Source organism: Schistocerca nitens, chromosome 8 (genome assembly GCF_023898315.1).
Source record: "Schistocerca nitens isolate TAMUIC-IGC-003100 chromosome 8, iqSchNite1.1, whole genome shotgun sequence".
Taxonomy (NCBI): domain Eukaryota; kingdom Metazoa; phylum Arthropoda; class Insecta; order Orthoptera; family Acrididae; genus Schistocerca; species Schistocerca nitens.
This window is the reverse complement of record NC_064621.1, coordinates 91,593,682-91,618,095: the sequence shown is the minus strand read 5'-3', so window position 1 is coordinate 91,618,095 and position 24,414 is coordinate 91,593,682. Positions and strand designations below refer to the sequence as shown.

General features: G+C 43.2%; 1 protein-coding gene across 1 annotated transcript in view; it reads right to left on the bottom strand.

Moving 5' to 3' along the window:
* Positions 1–24,414, bottom strand: part of LOC126198570 (acetylcholine receptor subunit alpha-L1) — a 580,573-nt gene that overhangs the window by 229,113 nt on the left and 327,046 nt on the right. The window contains exon 2 of the mRNA XM_049935001.1: positions 9,998–10,042. Coding sequence (XP_049790958.1) covers positions 9,998–10,042 — 45 coding nt within the window. The remainder of the gene's footprint in view (positions 1–9,997; positions 10,043–24,414) is intronic.

Sequence of the window (24,414 nt, the reverse complement as noted above, 5' to 3'; positions counted from 1 at the left end):
TGTGGCGAAGTTATTACCAAATGCATCGTTTGCCGAAGAAAAACACTGGTAGTCAACAATTAGAGACTGAAGAATGCGTATGGGGCACCATGTCAGTCGAAAACCACTCCACGAAGTTTACTGGCTGCCAAAGTGGAATGGCGACACGCCATTTGCAGACTGCTAAGTCTTTCTTCATTGGACATTCTCTCCTCTCATAATCTGTGTGAATAAAGGTGTAATTAACAAATGTAAGATTCTTCTGCTTAACTGACGTGTGCAATGTGTTATTGTTTCCACCTGTCCTACGTAAACATGTTCCCTAATTTCTCAATCGCTTTCTGTAATTCAAAAGAGTAAACTCGAACGAAATTTGTCGCTAAATAATTTTCAGATTAATATACAGGGTGGTCCATTGATAACGACCGGGCCAAATATCTCACGAAATAAGCATCAAACGAAAAAACTACAAAGTACGAAACTCGTCTAGCTTGACGGAGGAAACCAGATGGCGCTATGGTTGGCCCGCTAGATGGCGCTGCCATAGGTCAAACGGATATCAACTGCGCTTTTTTTAAATAGGAACCCACATTTTTATTACATATTCGTGTAGTACGTAAAGAACTAGGAATGTTTTAGTTGGATCAGTAGCAGGGACATCATAAAGGTCGGTAAGGTCATTATAGAACGCTCTCGAAACATCACGTTGGGAGGTCAGTACGTGACCATATGTGTGGGAGTCAGTTCATCCTGTAGGAAGAACTGGAATTTTGATCGCACCCTGAGTCCATCCCGTTATTGCCTCTTTAACTGAAGAAGCTTCACCTTAACATGGCTGACATCCATAATCAGTAAGAGAGCGTGTCTGTCTCTGCCATAAAGTTTTCTCAGTACTGTAATGCATTAAAACTTTCTGAAGCGTAGGTTTGGCATGCCCTGACCGGCATTCGACATGAAATGTATAATGGGGCTACAAACGCAAGCTATGGGCCCAAGCCTCTCGAAAGATACAAGGTGTGACAATAAAGTAATGAAACTGATTTTCTCTGCAAGATGTGGCAACCCTGCAGGCTTGCATAGGCACAATATCTTTGACCTGTCTATAAGCTGCTTCTAGTCCAAGCGGCACATCGATGCAGCTGCTCAGCCGTGAGTTGTGCTGTAGTACGTTAACACGTGTTTGTGTCTGTCGTCACGGAAATGGAGCCGCATAGTATTGCGCAACGGTATGCCATTCCTTTTTGCGTTAAATTGGGTGAGAAAGCGACGACAACTTACGGTAAGCTTCAGAAGGCTTTTGAAGAGGAGGTTATGTCAAGAGCTGAAGTTTTTAATTGGGGTAAAATGTTTAGTGAAGGCAGAAAGAACGTTGAAGATGAAGACCGCAGTGGACGACCATCAACCTGACAGACAGATGTCAACTTGGCTAGGGTACATGAACTCGTATGATCTGATCGAAGATTATCCGTGAAAATGATTGCAGAAGAACTGAACATCAATCGAGAAACGGTTCGTCTAATAATAATTGTAGCTCTTAGTATGAGAAAGATTTGTGCAATAATCACGATAATGCGCCATCCCATACTGCTCTCTCAGTACAGCAATTTTTAATCTCAAAACAAATTTCAGTACTACCACCACCACCTTATTCACCAGATATCGCTCTGTGCGACTTTCTTCTATTTCAAAGAGTCAAAACGGGACACCATTTTCAAGCAACACAAGATGTCCAAAAAACTGTGAAGAGGGTCTTGTAGGATATTACAGAAGATGAGTTCCGGAAGTGGTACCATCAATGGCAGAAGCTCTAGAAAAAGTGTGTGCAATCAGAAGGGAACTACTTTGAAGAAGACAACACTAAACTTGACTACAAGAGTAGGCAACATTTTTTTTCACGTCAGTCTCATTACTTTATTGTCGCATCTCGTAATCTCGAGGGAAGTGTCCTTTAACAAGAACGTGTTAAACATTCAGGGGAGGCCATAAAGCTTTACTGGCTGCACCAAATGATTTAAAGTTACAGCAACGGCACAGTGATCAGTGAAACAAGTGCGTATCACGTACATCACTAATAGCTGTCCACATAAAGAATCAGGAAGATGAAAGCGATCGAGTCGGCTGCAGGAAGTAGCTGTAAAATGCGTATACGTGACGGTAGTGGGATAATGCCAGATCCACACATGTATTTACGAAGAGCGCACCAAATCGTTTAGTTCCTTACTGAAATTAAAATTATGGGTATGATCCACAGGACGCTAAACACAATTAAAATCTCCCCCTAACAGAAGTTTCTGCGCAGTTTCATAAAATATGTAAACTGTATCCTCTTTAGAAAAACGTGCACGATCTTTGGAACGGTCAGATCCTGAAGGGGCATAAAGAAGAAATAAAGTAAGGTCACAAACGGTGCAACCTAGTCCTTGGTCGTTATCAAGCAGTTCGAAATCAGTCAGTGGTATCCCCTCTCTGTAAAATAACGCACTACCAGTAAATAGTTCGTAACAGCCGGCCGCGGTGGTCTAGCGGTTATGGCGCTGCAGTCCGGAACCGCGGGACTGCTACGGTCGCAGGTTCGAATCCTGCCTCGGGCATGGGTGTGTGTGATGTCCTTAGGTTAGTTAGGTTTAAGTAGTTCTAAGTTCTAGGGGACTTATGACATAAGATGTTGAGTCCCACAGTGCTCAGAGCCATTTGAACATTAGTTCGTAACACGTCTGCACTTGAATCGTAAATAAATCTTCGCAGCGCCGCAAGTCTATGCTCTGAACTAATTCTGTTCATAAATTGCAGTTGTTTCAAAGAAAATGCCTTTTTTGCATGCTGCACATCGAAATTTTTATTTGCCCCCAGACGCGTTTCGCCTTTTTTACAAGGCATCTTCAGTGGGTGTCCTGAAATATTACATTATTTGTCCATTTTTACACATAGGTTATGGTTTCACATCTAGGTTATAGGTTTGAAAACAGTTCCTTAACGTTTATTTATGAAATGGAAAGGTACTTGCAAGTAACTTCCAGTTCATTGCTTCTAAGGAAACTGCTTTTTCTCATCTGGCAACCAAGTGGACATCTTACAGTTCACTTTCAGTTCACTGTCTACGTTACACATCACAGTAACTGCCATGTTTTGAATACAGATTTTCATTTGTTTTTCTAAGTGTTACCAGCATTCTCAGTTTTCTGCATTCAACTGTTTTGTGTGTGTGTGTGTGTGTGTGTGTGTGTAGAAAAACGAATGAAACTCTGTATTAAAAAGATGGCAGTTACAGTGAGTGTAACGTAGACAGTGAACTGAAAGTGAACTGTAAGATTTCCACCTGGTTGTCAGATGAGGAAAAGCAGTTTGCTTCGATGCAATGAATTACGAGGGCGGTTCAGAAAGTAACCTCCGATTGGTCACAGTGCGGGTTGTGGGGGGAGTAGCGACGCCATCTGTGCGTTCACGCACTCAACAGGTCAGTCGGCATCAAGCCGTGGTCGAGTGAACGTCGTACCTGCGCTAGTTTAGTTTTTGTGGCAGTTTGAAATGTGTGCTGCAATAGAAAACCCCGCCAAATGTGAAGTGCGTGCTGTCATAAGGTTTTTTACAGCCAAAGGATATTCTGCAGCAGCTATTCATCGTGAGCTTTGTGCCGTGTACGGACCAAGAGTTATGAGTGAAGGAGTTGTCCATGAATGGGTACGTTTATTTAAAAGTGGACGAGAAAACGTTCATGATGAAGAGAGGAGTGGTAGACCATCATTGGTGACTGACGAACTCGTTCAGACAGTTGATGCAAAAGTTCGTGAAAATCGACGTTTCTCAATGTCGGAGTTGTCTACTGGTTTTCCACAGATTTCTAAGACTCTCTTGTACGAGATAGTGACAGCAAGATTGGGTTACCGTAAGTTCTGTGCACGATGGGTGCCCAAAATTCTTACCGACCACCACAAAACTCAAAGAATGGCCTCTGCATTAGACTTTCTGTCACGTTATGAGGACGAAGGAGAACCATTGTTAAACAGAATCGTGACCGGTGACGAAACCTGGATTAAGTACGTGAACCCTGAGACAAAAGAACAATCAAAGATGTGGCCACATTCAAATTCGCCTACCAAACCAAGAAAAGACTCGCAAGATTTTTCTGCCAGAAAACTGATGGCAACGGTGTTTTGGGATGCCAAAGGGGTGTTGTTGGTTGAATTCATGGAACGTGGTACGACCATTAATCAAGACGTGTACTGTGAAACAATAAAAAAGTTACGACGGGCTATACAGAACAAACGCTGTGGTATGCTGACTTCCGGTATCGTTTTTTTGCACGATAACGCCCGTCCTTACTCTGCTCGCAGAACAACGGCCCTTCTTGAGTCCTTCAAGTGGGACGTTATTAACCATCCACCTTACAGCCCAGACCTGGCGCCAAGTGATTATCACCTCTTCATGCATTTGAAGAAATGGCTCGGGTCACAGCGGTTTGATGACGACGAAGAGCTCAAAGATGCGGTCACAGGCTGGCTCCAGGCACAAGCGGGTGATTTTTATGCAGAAGGAATTTCAAAGCTTGTGAAGAGATACGATAAGTGCCTCAATCGCTATGGAGACTATGTAGAAAAATAGTGCAAAGATGTAGTTGTAAGATGTATATATTAAAATATTTTTATTTAACTTGGTGTATTTTTTTAAATCAACCGGAGGTTACTTTCTGAACGGTCCTCGTAGAAGATACCTATAAGCACCTTAAGCAACTGTTTTTAAATCTATAACCTAGATGTGAAACCATAACCTATGTGTAAAAATGGACAAATCACGTAACATTTCAGGACACCCACGGAAGTTGCCTTGTAAAAAAGGCGAAACGCGTCTGGGTGTATAAATAAAAATAAAAATTTCGATGTGCAATGTGCAAAAAAGGTATTTTCTTTGAAGCAACTGGAATTTATATACAGCTGCTGCGAAAATGGCCACTACAAGAAAGGTGTAATTCTGTTCACATTCAGGGTGAGAAAGATATAGGCCTGCATGTATTTATTACCACAACTATGCAGGTGTTTAAATGCAAATGACCTTTAAAGTAGTGTATCACAGTGGATGGCAGAGTCAACGGATGATTCCGAAAGTAAAGAGGTGGATCCCTCTCTTCCACTCTATTCTGTTTTCTCTTTTCTCACGATGCCGTGCGCTCATGTTGAAAACCCAGTTTTCGCGGCTGTGAGGGAAGGCGACTGCCGCAAGGGACAACTTGGAGGGGTGCAGTGGAAACTCAGTATCAGGTACAGAGGAGACGCCCCGCTCTTCCACAGGTGGGCGGTGCGACTGCTGGGAATCAATGGAAACGAAAACTGACTGTACATCTTTTACCGACACTACATGTTCCACCGGCATACATGTGCCTATCTGGTTCTGATCAGCAGCGGCCGTTGGCGTACTTTACCCATCCGGGTGCGCAGATGAAAGGTGGGAAGACGTTACACACACTGGGGTGCCTGGAAAGTCCGTCGATATAGTACGGAGCTACGGAACATGTCTATCCCCCATGTAAGTCCGATGAGGCGCCTCGGTCTCCGGAGTTACATTGGACGGGGAGCTGGACGTTTTAGAATCTTGAACAGCAACACAAATGTTATCATGCGGTCTGGTCTCGGCGAAGGAAGAGGCCTCCTCTGATGAGATATGTTCAGTTGAACGGAGAATGGAAGAGGAATCGTCTGACTCTCCGCCATCTTGCGTCCGTGTGCGCTTGTTTTAAAATGGAGGTGATGGCGGCGCGGAAGCTACAGTGGCCAAGTCCTGACGCGAGGTTAACGGTGGTAATGCTCCTCAGAAACTTGATTTGAAATGACGGCTGTAATTTGGGGCCAGCCGTTGTACCCGAGCGGTTCTAGGCGCTTCAGTCTGGAACCCCGCGACCGCTATGGTCGAAGGTTCGAATCCTGCCTCGGGCATGGATGTGTGTGATGTCCTTAGGTTAGTTACGTTTAAGTATTTCTACGTTCTAGGGGACTGATGACCTCAGATGTTAAGTCCCATAGTGCTCAGAGCCATTTGAACCATTTGTAGTTTGGGGAATCAGGTCCGCTAAAGTCATTCTTTTACGTTGTTCATAAGTGGATTTACATGACGCGAACAATTTGTGCGGAGGTGTTCACTAATTACATAAAAAACACGTCCCTTCCTGTCCTGTGTACTTTTATGCACCCGATACCCACACTCCTGCAAAAGAGACGGGATATTGCGTTTGACCACCATGTCCACGTATCGAACTCCCTTATAAACTTGTAAACTATGTTCAGCGGACCAGCGTTCCCGCCGTATATTCCGTAGATTCCCAAACGGAAGCAGGACGGTCTTGACGAAAGTGTCATCAGCTTCGGGCGGATGGCTAAACACCCAAACATCTGAGGTCATCAGTCCCCTGGACTTAGAACTACTTAAACCTAACTAACCTAAGGACATCACACACATCAATGCCCGAGGCAGGATTCGAACCTCCGACCGTAGCAGCCGCTTGGTTCCGGACTGAAGCGCCTAGACCCGCTCGGCCACAGCGGCCGGCCTGTTCTGAAGGGAACTTGATGGTATCTACGAGCAAATCATGAATTACTAAGGAACGTAGTAATTGACGCGTGGATCTGTCAAATCTAAAACTGACGGTGTCTGTGGTTGGAATGTTCCTGGGAGCCGTGGACAACATCACGGCGCAAGAAAACGCCGCGTTAGAACCGAATCACAAACACGAGACGCCGAGGGACAAAGAACGATGTTAAGCACACAACGGCTCACACGACATTGTGGAGAAACAAGGAAACTCTCGCACCGCGGCGATAGGCGCGGCAACAGGCGGAGCCTACTCGCCCGGAGCGCTAATCGGGAATGTTTATTACGCAGCTGAGTTAACTACTCCACCACTCGGACACAGTGTTTAGCGCTACTGCGTGGACTGTCTCGGCACGTCTGTCGGCCATCCCACATCCCCATCTAGTGCCATCAGCAGTCCCTGACCATGTCCATGTGCTCCATGCTCGCTTCTCAGAGATTCGCGCAGGAGGTCGGAAGTATTTGTGCATTGGCAGTGGAGAAGGTGGATTCGTTGCCCATCGAGGCGAATCAATTGTATGAATGTGTGTTGTCTGTTCTTTCAGAAAACACATATCGCATTCATTTCTTTCTGTCAGGCGCTGTGTTACAGGTTGTTCGTCCCTGCCCTTGCTTCCTCCATGGGCCAGACAACGCTTGGAAGCGGGTTCAAATGCTTCACCAAATGCAGTAGACGTTATTAACCGTTACGGCGGCATCAGCAGGATCATGCAATCACATCATTTACACTCTCAGTTCCCTGCGTAGGCGAAAGGATGCTCCATACGTCCCTGCGCGTGGCAGTCCATTTAACACGTGAACTCAGCACTTCCGCATTCTATAGCGCAGTCTGTGTCATAGGTTAGTGTGGGCAGATTGTTATATTCAGTGTACTAAGAAACTTTGCAATACGAGAAGCCTACGTCAGTCATGGTCGACTCGAAAGTAAACTCCGATGTACTGACTTGGCAGAAAATCCTAAGAAATTTTGGTCTTATGTCAAAGCGGCAGGTGGATCAAAACAAAATGTCCAGACACTCTGTGACTAAAATGGTACTGAAACAGAGGACGACAGACTAAAGACCTAAATATTACATGTCTTTTTTCAAAGCTGTTACACAGAGTACGAGAAGGAACTTGCCCCCCTTCTTGCAGTGGTGTACCGTAGGTCTCTAGAAGAGCGTAGCGTCCCAAAGATTGGAAAAGGTCATCCCCGTCTTCAAGAAGGGACGTCGAACAGATGGGCAGAACTATAGATCTATATCTCTAACGTCGATCAGTTGTAGAATTTTTGAACACGTATTATGTTCGAGTATAATGACTTTTCTGGAGACTAGAAATCTACTCTGTCGGAATCAGCATGGCTTTCGAAAAAGACGATCGTGTGAAACCCAGCTCGCGCTATTCGTCCACGAGACTAAGAGGGCCATAGACACGGGTTCCTAGGTAGATGACGTGTTTCTTGACTTCCGCAAGGCGTTTGATACAGTTCCCCACAGTCGTTTAATGAACAAATTGAGAGCATATGGACTATCAGACCAATTGTGCGGTTGGATTGAAGAATTCCTAGATAACAGAACGCAGCATGTAGTTCCCAATGGAGAGAAGTCTTTCGAAGTAAGAGTGATTTCAGGTGTGTCACAGGGAAGTGCCGTAGGACCGTTGCTTTTCACAATATATATAAATGACCTTGTGGATGACATCGGAAGTTCACTGAGGCATTTTGCGGATGATGCTGTAGTATATCGAGAGGTTGTAACAATGGAAAATTGTACTGTAAAGCAGGAGGATCTGCAACGAATTGACGCATGGTGCAGGGAATGGCAATTGAATCTCATTGTGGACACGTGTAATATGCTGCGAATACATAGAAACAAAGATCCTTTATCATGTAGCTACAATATAGCAGGTCAGCAACTGTAAGCAATTAATTCCATAAATTATCTGGGAGCAGGCATTAGCAGTGATTGAAAATGGAATGAAAAATGGTTCAAATGGCTCTGAGCACTATGGGACTTAACTTCTGAGGTCATCAGTCCCCTAGAACTTAGAACTACCTAAACCTAACTAACCTAAGGACATCACACACATCCACGCCCGAGGCAGGATTCGAACCTGCGACCGCAGCAATCGCGCGGTTCCAGACTGTAGCGCCTAGAAGCGCTCGGCCACCTGGAAAATGGAATGACCATATAAAATTAATCGTCGGCATAGCAGATGTCAGACTGAGATTCATTGGGAGAATCCTAAGGAAATGCAGTCCGAAAACAAAGGAAGTAGGTTACAGTACACTTGTTCGCCCACAGCTTGAATACTGCTTACCGGTGTGGGATCCGTACCAGATAGGGTTGAAAAAAGAGAGAGAGAAGATCCAACGGAGAGCAGCGCGCTTCGTAACAGGATCATTTAGTAATTGCGAAAGCGATAAACTCCAGTGGAAGACTCTCCAAGAGAGACGCTCAGTGGCTCGATACGGGCTTTTGTTGAAGTTTCGAAAACGTACCTTCACCGAGGAGTCAAGCAGTATGTTGCTCCCTCAGACGTATATCTCGCGAAGAAACCATGAGGATAAAATCAGAGAGATTAGAGCCAACACAGAGGCATACCGACAGTCTTTGTTTCCACGAACAATACGAGACTGGAATAGAAGGGAGAACCGATAGAGGTACTCAAGGCACCCTCCGCCACACACCGTCAGGTGGCTTGCGGAGTATGGATGTAAATGTAGATTTGAAGATGATTGGAGGGTCCACAGTTAAAATAACGTGCTTGAAAGAAAATAACGACCAGGTGCAATCAAAAATGGTTCAAATGGCTCTGAGCACTATGGGACTCAACATCTTAGGTCATAAGTCCCCTAGCACTTAGAACTACTTAAACCTAACTAACCTAAGGACATCACACATACCCATGCCCGAGGCAGGATTCGAACCTGCGACCGTAGCAGTCCCAGGTGCAATCGCGAAATGTAACTGAGTATTCGGTAGACAAGGAACTTTACAATATGGAGGCATTCTCAACCACGATGACAGAACGTAAGATATTAGTACAGCAAGACTATTGTCTTTAGCAGTCTTGATGTACTAACACCAAAAAATAAACTAAAAGAAGCGAACCCACCAATTTCTGAAAACGTAGAACCCTATTCTCACGGCCTCAGAGAAATCGTCATATTCAGAATTCAGTGCTGCGCAGGATAGCCGCGCAGTCTAAGACGCCTTACCACTGTTAGCGCGGCTCCCCCCGTCGGAGGTTAGAGTTCGAGTCCTCCCTCGGGCATGGGTGTGTGTGTTGTCCGTAGCGTTAAGTTAGTTTAAGTCAGATTAAGTAGTGTACAAGACTGATGACGATGACGTCAGCAGATTGATCCCATAGGAACTTACCACCACCAGAATTCAGTATCCATCCAAAACAATTTATATGGAAACTAGTTACGAAATAGAAGACAAAAGTTTTTACTTACGTGCTCCAACCAGACGTTGGTGGTAAGGATCTGGTCCTTCAGATTCTGAAATGAAAAGAAAAATCGCATTAAATTCTCATGAATCAATTACATTCTTCAAATTGTACACATATAATTCAGTGCATCCGCAGCGAACAGCAAAACAACAGCCAGAAAAAGGCTGATACGTCCTCTGCTGTATGTCATAAAATTTTCATGCAATCGCCTTGTGTAACAACACCGTGGATTTAATTTTGCTACAGATATTATTTTTCAGTAATGGACAACTTCAGAGTATGAGTTAATAATTTTGTTTGAGAATCACATACACCATCAATACAGAACGGTTGAACGACGATTCATTGTTCATCACTTTCTCCTTGAGTTCATCAGCAGCAGCCCATAACCTCCTTCACTTATCACTATTATTCTGCTTTAGGATATATGTGAATAAATGTTTTTGCAACCAAAAAGAACTACTAAGAAATGAAACTGCTAACCAATGATCAGTTCCAAAGCGTGTGACTCTTAATGGACAGGCAAATCTGATCAAACGGTGCAACAGTTTAGTTGAACTTAAAATCGCAGCCAAATGAACAGATGAACGTCACTGATCACTAATCAACCAGAACATTATGACTGTCGATGTAAACCACTTCCAGGCGGTATCAGAGTCACCTAGGCGAGGAATGCCTACTAGTCAGACACATGCACGGTGCATGTATTATAAGTGAGTGTGCTGTTCGTGTGTAGAATGGGGATGGCACACGATCTATCTGAATTCGGCCGAATGCAATTTGTGACCTGACCTCCCCCCATGAACCATGGACCTTGCCGTTGGTGGGGAGGCTTGCGTGCGGGGGGGGGGGGGGGGGTGGGGGGGTGGGGGGGGGTATCTGTTGAGAGGCCAGACAAACGTGTGGTTCCTGAAGAGGGGCAGCAGCCTTTTCAGTAGTTGCAGGGGCAACAGTCTGGATGATTGACTGATCTGGCCCTGTAACACTAACCAAAACGGCCTTGTTGTGCTGGTACTGCGAACGGCTGAAAGCAAAGGGAAACTACAGCCGTAATTTTTCCCGATGGCATGCAGCTTTACTGTATGGTTAAATGATGATGGCGTCTTTTTGGGTGAAATATTCCGGAGGTAAAATAGTCACCCATTCGGATCTCCGGGTGGGAACTACTCAAGAGGACGTCGTTATCAGAAGAAAGAAAACTGGCGTTCTACGGATCGGAGTGTGGAATGTCATATCGCTCAACCGGGCTGGTAGGTTAGAAAATTTAAAAAGGGAAATGGATAGGTTAAAGTTAGATATAGTGGGAATTAGTGAACTTCGGTGGCAGGAGGAACAAGACATTTGGTCAGGTGAATACAAGGTTATAAATACTCAGTGAAACAGGGGTAATGCAGGAGTAGCTTTAATAATGAATAAAAAAAAAGAGTGCGGGTAAGCTACTACAAAAAGCATAGTGAACGTATAATAGTGGACAAGATAGACACGAAGTCCATGCCTACTACAGTAGCACAAGTTTATATGCCAACTAGCTCTGCAGATGATGAAGAAATTGAAGAAATGTATGATGAGATAAAAGAAATTATTCAGGTAGTGAAGGGAGACGAAAATTTAATAGTCATGGGTGACTGGAATTCGTGAGTAGGAAAAGGGAAAGAAGGAAACATAGTAGGTGAATATGGATTGGGGCTACGAGATGAAAGAGGAATCCGTCTGGTAGAATTTTGCACAGAGCATAACTTAATCATAGCTAACACTTGGTTCAAGAATCATAAAAGAAGGTTGTATACATGGAAGAATCCTGGAGATACTGAAAGGTATCAGATTGATTATATAATGCTAAGACAGAGATTTAGGAACCAGGTTTTAAATTGTAGAACATTTCCAGGGGCAGATGTGGACTCTGACCACAATCTATTGGTTATGAACTGTAGATTAAAACTGAAGAAATTGCAAAAAGGTGGGAATTTAAGGAGATGGGACCTGGATAAACTGACTAAACCAGAGGTTGTAGAGAGTTTCAGGGACAGCATAAGGGAACAATTGACAGGAATGGGGGAAAGAAATACAGTAGAAGAAGAATGGGTAGCTCTGAGGGATGAAGTAGTGAAGGCAGCAGAGGATCAAGTAGGTAAAATGACGAGGGCTAGTAGAAATCCTTGGGTAACAGAAGAAATACTGAATTTGATTGATGAAAGGAGAAAATATAAAAATGCAGTAAATGAAGCAGGCAAAAAGGAATACAAATGTCTCAAAAATGAGATCGACAGAAAGTGCAAAATGGCTAAGCAGGCATGGCTAGAGGACAAATGTAAGGATGTAGAGGCTTATCTCACTAGGGGTAAGATAGATACAGCCTACAGGAAAATTAAAGAGACCTTTGGAGAAAAGAGAGCCACTTGTATGAATATCAAGAGCTCATATGGAAACCCAGTTCTAAGCAAAGAAGGGAAAGCAGAAAGTTCGAAGGAGTATATAGAGGGTCTATACAAGGGCGACATACTTGAGGACAATATTATCGAAATGGAAGAGGATGTGGATGAAATGGGAGATACGATACTGCGTGAAGAGTTTGACAGAGCACTGAAAGACCTGAGTCGAAACAAGGCCCCGGGAGTAGACAACATTCCATTAGAACAACTGACCCTTGGGAGAGCCAGTCCTGACAAAAGTCTACCATCTGGTGAGCAAGATGTACGAGACAGGCGAAATACCCTCAGACTTCAAGAAGAATATATTAATTCCAATCCCAAAGAAAGCAGGTGTTGGCAGATATGAAAATTACCGAACCATCAGTTTAATAAGTCACAGCTGCAAAATACTAACGCCAATTATTTACAGTGGAATGGACAAACTGGTAGAAGCCGACCTCGAGGAAAATCAGTTTGGATTCCGTAGAAATGTTGGAACACGTGAGGCAATACTGATCTTACGACTTATCTTAGAAGAAAGATTAAGGAAAGGCAAACCTACTCGTCTAGCATTTCTAGACTTAGAGAAAGCTTTTGACAATGTTTACTGGAATACTCTATTTCAAATACTAAAGGTGGCAGGGGTTAAATACAGGGAGCGAAAGGCTATTTACAATTTGTACAGAAACCAGATGGCAGTTATAAAAGTCGAGGGACATGAAAGGGAAGCAGTGGTTGGGAAGGGAGTAAGACAGGGTTGTAGCCTCTCCCCGATGTTATTCAATCTCTATATTGAGCAAGCAGTAAAGGAAACAAAAGAAAAATTCGGAGTCGGTATTAAAATCCATGGAGAAGAAATAAAAACTTTGAGGTTCGCCGATGACATTGTAATTCTTTCAGAGACAGCAAAGGACTTGGAAGAGCAGTTGAACGGAATAGACAGTGTCTTGATAGGGGGATATAAGATGAACATAAACAAAAGCAAAACGAGGATAATGGAATGTAGTCGAATTAAGTCGGGTAATGTTGAGGGAATTTGATTAGGAAATGAGACACTTGAAGTAGTAAAGGAGTTTTGCTATTTGGGGAGCAAAATAACTGATGATGGTCGAAGTAGAGAGGATATAAAATGTCGACTGGCAATGGCAAGGAAAGCGTTTCTGAAGAAGAGAAATTTGTTAACATCGAGTATAGACTTAAGTGTCAGGAAGTCGTTTCTGAAAGTTTTTGTGTGGAGTGTAGCCATGTATGGAAGTGAAACATGGACGATAAATAGTTTGGACAAGACGAGAATACAAGCTTTCGAAATGTGGTGCTACAGAAGAATGTTGAAGATTAGGTGGATAAATTACGTAACTAATGAGGAGGTATTGAATAGGATTGGGGAGAAGAGAAGTTTGTGGCACAACTTGACTAGAAGAAGGGATCGGTTGGTAGGACATGTTCTGAGGCATCAAGGGATCACAAGTTTAACGTTGGAGGGCAGCGTGTAGGGTAAAAGTCGTAGAGGGAGACCAAGAGATGAATACACTAAGCAGATGCAGAAGGATGTAGGTTGCAGTAGGTACTGGGAGATGAAGGAGCTTGCACAGGCTAGATTAGCACGGAGAGCTTCATCAAACCAGTCTCAGGGCTGAAGACCACAACAACAACAACAGCAATTTGTGATGCCTCGGAGGCTCGGCACGGGCATTTGGGAGACTGCATGACTTGTTAGGTGTTCTGGGAGTGCTGTGATGAGTGTCTTCAACCACGTGCAGACGTCTTGGGGTTGGGCGGCCACCCCTCACTACAGATGACATATGTCGTTGGCTGAGCAGACTGGTGAAGCGGGACGGGCGGCGAACTCTGGCGGAACTAGCATCAGGCACTAATACTGGTCAGGAAGCAAGTTTGTCTGAAGACACACTGCAACTAACACGCCTAACTATGCGCCTTCGCGGTCGACGACCCATACATGTACCAATGTTAACACCACGACATTGGCGACTACGACTGAAATGGGTTCGTGACCATCGCCACTGGAAGTTCACGCTAACGCAGATCGCTGTATGGTCTGATGAGTCCCAATACCTTCATCACAATGCCGACGGGAGGGTGCGAATCCACCGTCTTCCAGGGTGACAGCTCCTAGACAGCGGGGAGGAGACAAACTGGCGGCGTCTCCATTGTGCTTTGGGGAATTCTCACGTAGGAATCCTTGGGTCGAGTGAAGCACGTGCAAGGCACCATGGCAGCCACGGGTCATCGTACTCTGGTTGCAGACCACGTATACCCCTTGATGACGATCATGTTTCCCGACAGCAGCGACATTTTTCAACAAGCTAAAGCGCAATGCCGAAAGGCCAGGAGTGTGATGGAGTTGTTCGACGAACACAGTGGCGAGTTCCAATTGATGTGCTGGCACCCAGTTCGCCATATGTGAACCCGATCGATCACATCTGGGATATGATTGAACATGGCGTCACAGCTCATCTCTACCCTCCCCGGAATTTACGGGAATTAAGTGACTTGTGTGTGCAGGTGTGGTGTCCACTCCTTCCAGCGACCTACCAATGCCTCAGGGGTTCCATGCCTTGACGCGTCGCTGCTGTTATCCGTGCCAAATGCGGACATACCGGTCATATGCTAGATGTCATCTACATCTACATTGCTGCTCTGCAATCCACACCTGTGTCTGGTAGAGGGTTCATCGAACCATTTTCACACTAATTCCCTACCATTCCACTCTCGAATTGTGCGTGGGAAAAAGGAACCCCTATATCTTTCTCTTCGAGATCTGATTTCCCTTATTTTAATATGATGATCATTTCTCCCTATGTAGGTGGGTGTCAACAAAATATGTTCGCATTCGGAAGAGAACGTTGGCGATTGAAATTTCGTAAATAAATCTCGCCGCAAAGAAAACCGCCTTTGTTTCAGTGACTGCCACCCTAACTCGCGTACCATATCAGTGACACTCTCACCCCTATTGCGCGATAACGTGAAACGAGCTGCCCTTCTTTGCATTTTTCGATGTCCTCCGTCATTCCTACCTGGTAAGGATCCCACACCGCGCAGCAGTATTCCAGCAGAGGACAGACAATTGCAATGTAGGCTGTCTCTTTAATAGGTTTGTCGCATCTTCTAAGTGTTCTGCCAACAAAGCGCAGTCTTTGTTTCGCCTCCCCAACAATATTATCTATGCGGTTTTTCCAATTTAAGTTGCTCGTAATTGAAATTCCTAGGTATTTAGTCGAATTGACAGCCCTTAGATTTGTGCGATTTATCGTATACCCAAAATTTATCGGATTTCTCTTAGTATCCATGTGGATGACCTCGCACTTTTCTTTGTATAATGCTACTTGCCACTTTTCGCACCATACAGAAATACTCTATTGATCATGTGTAATTAGAACTGATCGTCTGATGATTTTACTAGACGGCAAATTACAGCGTCATCCGCAAACAATCTAAGGGGGCTGCTCACATTATCACCTAGATCATTTATGTAAATCAGGAACAGCAGAGGGCCTATGACACTACCTTCCGGAACGCCAGATATCACTTCTGTTCCACTCGATGATTTACCGTCTATCACTACGAACTGTGACATCTCTGAGAGTTAATCACGAATTCGGTCACACAACCGAGACGATAGTCCATATGCACGCATTTGATTAATAGTCGCTTGTGAGGAACAGTATCAAAAGCCTTCTGGAAATCTAGGAATATGCAACGATCAGAGATCCCTTGTCGACAGCACTCATTACTTCATGGGAATAAAGAGCACAAGAACGATATTTTCTGAATACGTGTTCGTTATGTATCAATAAGTCATTTTCTTCAAGGTGATTGACAATGTTCGAGTACAGTGTATGCTCCAGAATCCTATAATCCTACTGCAAATTGAGGTCAGTGGCATGGGTCTGTAATTCAATGGGTTACTCCTATTTCATTTCTTGAATATTGGTGTGACCTGTGCTACTTTACAGTCTTTAGGAACAGACCTTTCGTCAAGTGAGCGGTCGTATATGATTGCTAAGAAAGGCGCTGTTGTGTCTGCATACTCTGAAACGAACCTGATTGGTATACCATCTGGACCGGAAGACTTGCCTTTCTTAAGATATCTACTTTTATGTCACTCATGCTAACAGCTTTTCTGGTTTAGATTTCTGGAATATTTACTTCTTCTTTCGTGAAGGAATTACGGGAAACTGTATTTAGTAACTCTGCTTTAGTGGCACCATCATCGGTAACATTTCCATGGTTTTCGCGCAGTGACGGTATTGACAGTTTTTTGCCACTGGTGTACTTTACATACGACCGGAATCTCTTTGGGTTTTCTACCACATTTTGAGACGATGTTTCATCGCGGAAACTATTGAAAGCATCTCGCATTGACGTCCGCACCAAATTTCGAGCTTCTGTGAAACTTAGCCAGCTTTGGGTACATTGCGTTCTTCTGAATTTGGCATAATGTTCTGGTTGAGCAGTGTATGGAACGCAGTTATATTTAATGTAATAGTGTGCAAGTGTGCACAGTACCTTAATTAAATATGGCAGCCGTCGTTATTGTGAAATAAAAACTTACATCAAGTAACAGATTTCGCTGTTGAGAAGGAATTTTATAGAACAAGCAACATGCTCTGTACACAAATGGTGTATCGAAAATCAACAACACACCTGCCTTTAACAGACTAACAAATCTGAAGAGACTGAACTGCAGTTCCACTGGACATTCTACTGCATACGAAAGTCATGATACCGGTCACGGCGTCATCCGGTGATGATTCAGTAGTCAAGGAATTCGTGGGAGGCGATCTGCTCAACCGAGACGAGGGAGGGTTTCCAGCTCGTCAGTTCAAAGATACGTCTCGTTTCAAGTTAGCGCTTTCGGGTGAGTTAATGTTGGACTCTACCCTGTCTGACATTCTTGCACATTCCAACCATTTTATTCATAAACACTGTGTATATCCTGAGTTGGTACTTGCTGTATTTTATTCTTAGACGGATCAGATTTATCTGTGACTGGCGCCGTTGTGTTGACTGTCTTATCTGTGACGCTTTCAATTTTTTTTTCCTTCTGCACACTGTTAACAGAGTTCCAAGCATACGAAACTGGTTCCCACATATTTTGGTGGCACGAAGAACCAAGTACGCTGTTCAGGACGGCGAGACCTCATGAGAGAAAGATGTATTTTTAGGGGGCCACAGGGAAGTGGGATAGGACCTCTGTTGTGCTCTGTATACATAAATGAACTGACGGATAGTGTGATCAGAAAACCTGCGACTTTTTGCTAATAACACTGTAGCATGCTGGAAAGTGACGCCGTTGACTGACAGTAGTAGGGTACAGAAGGACATTGACAGAATTTCTGCATGGTGCGTTGAAAGACAACTAGCCCTAAATTCAGAAAAATATAATCAATACGGTAGAGAAGGACAATAAATCCTGTGATGTTTGAACACTGTATTAGTGCTGTGCTGCTTAACACATTCACGTTGAGTAAATACTTAGCGAAGCGTGTAAAGTGATACAGAATGAAACGACACGCAAGGATGGTGATAATGAAGGTGAATGGTCGACTTCGGTACTTTGGGAGAAGTCTAGGAAAGCGTAGTTTTTCTATAAAGGACATCTATTCCATATACAATGTTCTTTATCGAGAAACTACACTTTCCTAGACTTCTCCCAATGTACCGAAGAATAACAGATTAACTCATTCTCGATTACTGCTCGAGTGTTTCGATGCCCAACCAGGTCGGATTAAAGCAGGACACCGAATATATTCAGAAACGTGCAGTTAAACTGGCTTACCGGTGGGTTAGGTCACGGGTTCCAAAACGTTTTCAGTAACGAAACACTTTGAGAATCTTAGTACTTTCATGGGAAAAAAAAACTTTGTGTTCCGCCTTACGGCCGGTCTGGTCATGGGGGAAGCGTCGTCAGAGAGGTCCGCCGTATGAGCGTCTAGGTAAGTGATGGAAGTGGTGGTTTCCCGTTGCCTTTCACTGATGATGACGAAATGATAATGAAGAAAACACAACACCCAGTCCCTGAGCGGAGAAAATCTCCGACCCAGCCGGGAATCGAACCCGGGCCCCTTAGCGTGACAGACCCCCGCACTGACCACTCACTGTGATGGAACACCTTGTTTATTTTGCATGTTCGTGAAGTTATTAAAAATGAGAAAAAATGTTTTATCCAGTGATTACTTCAATTTTAAATCATAACTAATAGCCCAGCCATCACAATAAAATTTTTTAAAAGTAGTTAGTATAATCTAAATATCGAAAAAGAATAACTCGTGCAGCACGGTATGGAATCCTTGGGTTAGATCAACACGTGAATATTACGGAGATGGTTCATGAAGTCAGATGGGAATCCTTGAAAAAAAGATGAGGTTAGCTTCGCGTAACACTATTGAGCAGATTTCGCGTACCAGTATTTGTGACTGACTGAAAAACGATGCTACTGCAGCCAAAGTACATCGTACGTAAGGACCGCGAGAACAAGATGAGAAAGTTACGGCTCGTATGGACGCATATAGGCAGCCATTTTCCTCTCGCTCGACTTGCGAGTGGAACAGTAAGGGAAATTTCTAGGAGTGGTACAAAACACCTACCGTCAAGTACCGTATGGTGGCTTATAGAGTATGTATATAGACGTAGATACAAAGTATATCATTGTGTCAAGTGGTTTAACTCATGCACACGCTCGACTTGAAGAAAATTGCATGGTTAACATACGAAGTACCGGAAGTATCCATAATGCACTACCGATAGATGATGGAACATTCTCTTTGCCGAGAACACATAAAGAATATATTATCATATTACAAACACTTCTTGGTGTGGTGGCGTTAAATGTTTATAACTTTCACGTACTCCATCATTGATTTCAAAAGCAAAAACAGGAAACGGGTTGTGTTTACGATAATTTCTAAATATTATCAGTTTCGTTAAACTGGTCTTCCAGATGCTGTTTCTGTCTCTGGATGGATTGCAATGCTATCGGCAAATATTAAAGTTTACATTTCCTCTTAATTTCCTTTTCAATTTTCTCGTTTGTTTCCTTCAAAGCTTGCTCTACTACAGATAGAATAACATTCTGGATAGGCTACAACTCCATCTCACGCCCTTATCATCTACAGCTTTCCTTCAAATCCCTCGCTTTCTATATTTTATCCCTCCTTCCGCCTTCAAAACTTCAAACAATGTTGTCCAGATAACATTGTGAAACAATTTCTCGAGATCCAGAAATTACATAATTGTAAACTTTTCTTCCTTCGTCCTACCCTCTAAGAAAGTCATAAAGACAATATATCCTTAAATGACCCCAAATCCCTCCGGAACCCAAACTGATGCTTCCCGACGTCAGCTTCTACCAATTTACCAATTGGTTCAAATGGTTCAAATAGCTCTGAGCACTATGGGACCTAACTTCTTAGGTCATCAGTCCCCTAGAACTTAGAACTACTTAAACCTAACTAACCTAAGGACATCACACACATCCATGACCGAGGCAGGATTCGAACCTGCGACCGTAGCGGTCGCGCGGTTCCAGACTGTAGCGCCTAGAACCGCTCGTCCACTCCGGCCGGCATTTACCAATTCTTCTGTAAATAAGTCATATTAATATTTATACTTATCATTTTGCTAACATGACTTATTAAACTTTGTTTTGGTAGTATTCACACTTGACAGGACCTACCATCTTTGGAACTGGAATTAATACATTCTTCCTCATGTCTAAGGTTTCATCATATGTCTTACATATCAGATGGCATAATTTTACTATGAATTGTTCTGTCAACGATCTCAAAAATTTAGATCATTCAGCGTTTTGTCACATTCTTCTCTCAATTTACCTACGTCTCATCTTCATGTACCTCCGCTTCTTTTTCCATAATGTTGTCCACAAGTATGTTTCCCTTATACAGAACCACCGTATATAGTTTTCATCTTTCAGCTCTTCGTTCTTTGCGTAGTACTGGATTAGGATCTCTGTAATTCGTCTACAAGCAGCACTTACCTTTCCCCTAGTTATACATGCTTCTAGATACTTCCATTAGTCCTCTAGCCATTCCTGCTTAGACGTTTAGTTCTTTCTGTCATTTTCTCGCGTCCGTCAGCCGTCGTAATTTAATATATCATTTATTGGTAATGTTGATTGTTTCCGACATACGTGGTGGGCCAGAATGAAAATATTTCTTTCAATTTTGATTTAAAATTAAATGCTTTTTTGAAGTCCTCTTTTTTTTAACAATATTAAACTTGAGTGGGAATTATTTTTTACGTTAATGAACGTTAGACTCACTGAATCTTAAAGCATGAACATATAAGTTGAACAATGGAATAAACTTTTCATAATAATTTTCTCGGCTAGTCAGTTCACTTTAAAGCAAAATATCTTTAGTTATTAATTACAATTGCGGCCCACACACGCGCGAGAGTATTTCTTCTTACCTCCGTTATCCATTGCCTCGTAGTTGAAGTTCTGGCTCTCGGCTGTGGTACTGAAAATAAGAGTCTTAACGCTACGTATTTTCTGCAACGTTGGGTGGCTGTCGAGAAAAATGTATGTTATGTTAATAGCGGGCGAGTTTTTCGCTTCCGCTAATTTTTATAATATCGCCACATAATGGCGTCGTTGGCTGTATCGGCCGCTGCGATTATTGCACTGTAAATTACTAGAATGCAGGTTCATTCAAGGAAGGGGGACATGAAATCGGGATCACCTCTTACAAATTAAAAGTGAACAATAATATTAAATCAATATATTATCTGCTTAATTAGTACAAATATGCTTACATTGGCCAGCACTCGCAAGATGTCCGTCTACACGCAACCAAGAGAAGAGAAGAAGTGAAGACGACTAAAAATTAACAAAAGAGCAATTCTCGTCGTCTCTTTAGATCATTTTGTTGTATTTCTTTGCCCTCGAAACTTACACAGAGAAATTATTATAATACGGGTACATGAGAAAAGTGTATGTTATTCAATTTTTAAATGTCTCTTCTTTATAAATACTGTTTTTTTAAGTCTTTTGGTATTATTTCACTGGGGACGCTATACACGCTTCTAGATACCTCCATTAGTCCTCTAGCCATTCCTGCTTAGACGTTTTGTTCTTTCTGTCTTTCTCATTTTTAGACGTCTGTATTCCCTTTGCTCTGCTGCATTTCCATATTTCCTCCTTTCGTCAGTTAAATCAAATACCTCGAGTGTCGTCCATGGATAGTTCCACCTAATTAATTGCACACCTCTTGCAGTTGCTCATGTATCAATCTGCACGTCATAGCGAGTACATTATCATCACAGTTCACTTTCTTCACTTAGTGATGTATGGTTTAAAATCTTGTTTTCTAAATTTATGTAGCAGCTTTATCGAATCAATCTGACCCCTTCTAGTGTCTCTTGGCCTCTTACACGTATATAAATTTCTCTCGTGATTCTTAAATCACATTTTAGCGACGATTAAATTATAATCTGTCCAGAACTCTACCAGGTGGCTTCCTCTTTCATTGCTTTCCCCAGATCAAATTCGCCTACTACTATTCCTTCTCTTTATTTACTAGCGAATTTCAGTCATTCATCTCAATTAGACATTATCTCCCTTAACTATTTCAGTAACTTCCTTTTGTTATCATGCATACATTCAACTTCTTCATTTGCGCAGCTAGTTCGCATGTACTTGTACTACTGCTACAGATGTTGGCTACGTGTCGACCTTGGCTACAATAAGACGTTCACTAAACTGCTCGTAGTAACTTACTGGTATTCTCATTCTCTTTTCCATTGGTAGGCCTACTCATGCATAGCTCCTATTTGATTTTGTGTTGATAAAGCTGTACTGCTGTCACGAAAAGCCCTGCTCTCTCTTCCAATGCACATCAGTAGTTCCCACTACATTTACAGTAGTTCCCACTACATATAACTTCAGCCTATACATTTTCCTTTTTAAATTCAATACCCTGCCCACCCGGTAAGGAGTCAAGAATTTCACACACCATCCCGCAGAGCGCTGGTTGTATTTTTCTAGATGATAATATCCTCCTGAGTATTCCCTGCCTGGAGATCCGAAATGAGGACTTTTCAACCTCCAGAAAAGATGCAATCATCATTCAGCCAAACAGTAAAGCTGCACGCCCTCAGTAAAACGAATTACGGAAAACGTTTTCTCTTGCATTCAACCGTACGCAGTACCAGCACAGCAAGGCCAATTTGGCAAATGTTCAATGCCAGACAAGTCCATCATCGAGACTGTTGCCCTGCAAAACCCCAGAAGGCTGCTGATCCTCTTCTGGAATCACGGAATAGTTTGCCTCCTCCACAGATTCCTCTCTATTATGGCTGCACATTTGGTATGGGCATCTTTATCGTCGAGGCACGTAAGAGACAACGCATTGGCAAGATTCATGATTCGTAGGAGGATTTATAGTGCATATAATGCTATTTGTATCAACTTACAGATGCCAGATATTTCTGAAACTCGAAACACATATTTGTGTCAAGTTTATAAACGACTATGACGATTGAGTACTCACGCCTTAAGAGGCTATCGAAGGTAAAGTATTCTTAGGATGTGTTACAATTTTAAAACAAGTTTAATGTTCACCTACATGTAAAATAGATGCCCATGATTTATCAAGGCCACAGTAATACCATATGCATATAGAACATATAAATTTCTAGCTTTTAAACATGGTTTTCTATATATATACAGGGTGAGTCAGCTAACGTTACCGCTGGATATATTTCGTAAACCACATCAAATACTGACGAACCGATTCCACAGACCGAACGTGAGGAGAGGGGCTAGTGTAATTGTTTAATACAAACCAAACAAAAATGCACGGAAGTATGTTTTTTAACACAAACCTACGTTTTTTTTAAATGGAACCACGTTAGTTTTGTTAGCACATCTGAACATATAAACAAATACGTTATCAGTGCCGTTTGTTGCATTGTAAAATGTTAATTACATCTGGAGATATTGTAACCTAAAGTTGACGCTTGAAACCTCCGACGTTCAGTTGCGTGTTGAAACAAACACGGGCCACGGTCGGCAAGCAGCATCTGCAGGGACACGTTTACGATGACGACCGTGTTTACGAGTGTGGCTGTAGTGCACTGTTGTGGTTTGGTTTAGCAGTCGCAGTGTCCGCATGTAGCGCTTGCTGCTATTATTATTCTGCATTCGTCTCCGCACGCAGACCAACTGTAGTACATCGTGTTACCAGACGTCTGTGATAGTGTAGTGTTGTAGGAACTGTGACCATGGTATATTCGAACTCTGAAAAGGCGGAGATGATACTCATCTATGGCGAGTGTCGACGAAATGCAGCTGAAGCCTGCAGGATGTATGCAGAACGGTACCCGGACAGAGAGCATCCAACGTGCCGCACATTGCAAAACACCTACCGCCAACTGTATGCAACAGGTATGGTCGTAGCACGCAAACGGGTCCGTAACAGGCCCGTCACAGGAGAAGCGGGTCCAGTTGGTGTGTTAGCTGCCGTTGCCATGAACCCACACATGAGTACACGGGACATTGCGAGAGCCGGTGGACTGAGTCAAAGTAGTGTCATGCGCATACTGCATCGTCACCGCTTTTACCCGTTTCATGTGTCGCTACATCAGCAATTACATGGTGATGACTTTAATCATCGAGTACAATTCTGTCAATGGGCATTAACAGAGAATGCGTTGCAGTTCTACCTGTTTACCGATGAAGCGGGTTTCACAAACCACGGGGCAGTGAATCTACGGAACATGCATTACTGGTCCGTGGACAATCCTCGCTCAGACAGGTAGAGCGACAGCGACCGTGGACTGTAAATGTATGGTGCGGAATCATTGGCGACCACCTCATTGGTCCTCACTTCATTGCAGGGGCACAAACAGCTGAAACATACATTGCGTTTCTACAGAATGATCTGCCAACGTTGCTCGAAAATGTCCCACTGGAAACGCGTCGACGTATGTGGTATCAGCATGATGGTGCACCTGCACATTCCGCAATTAA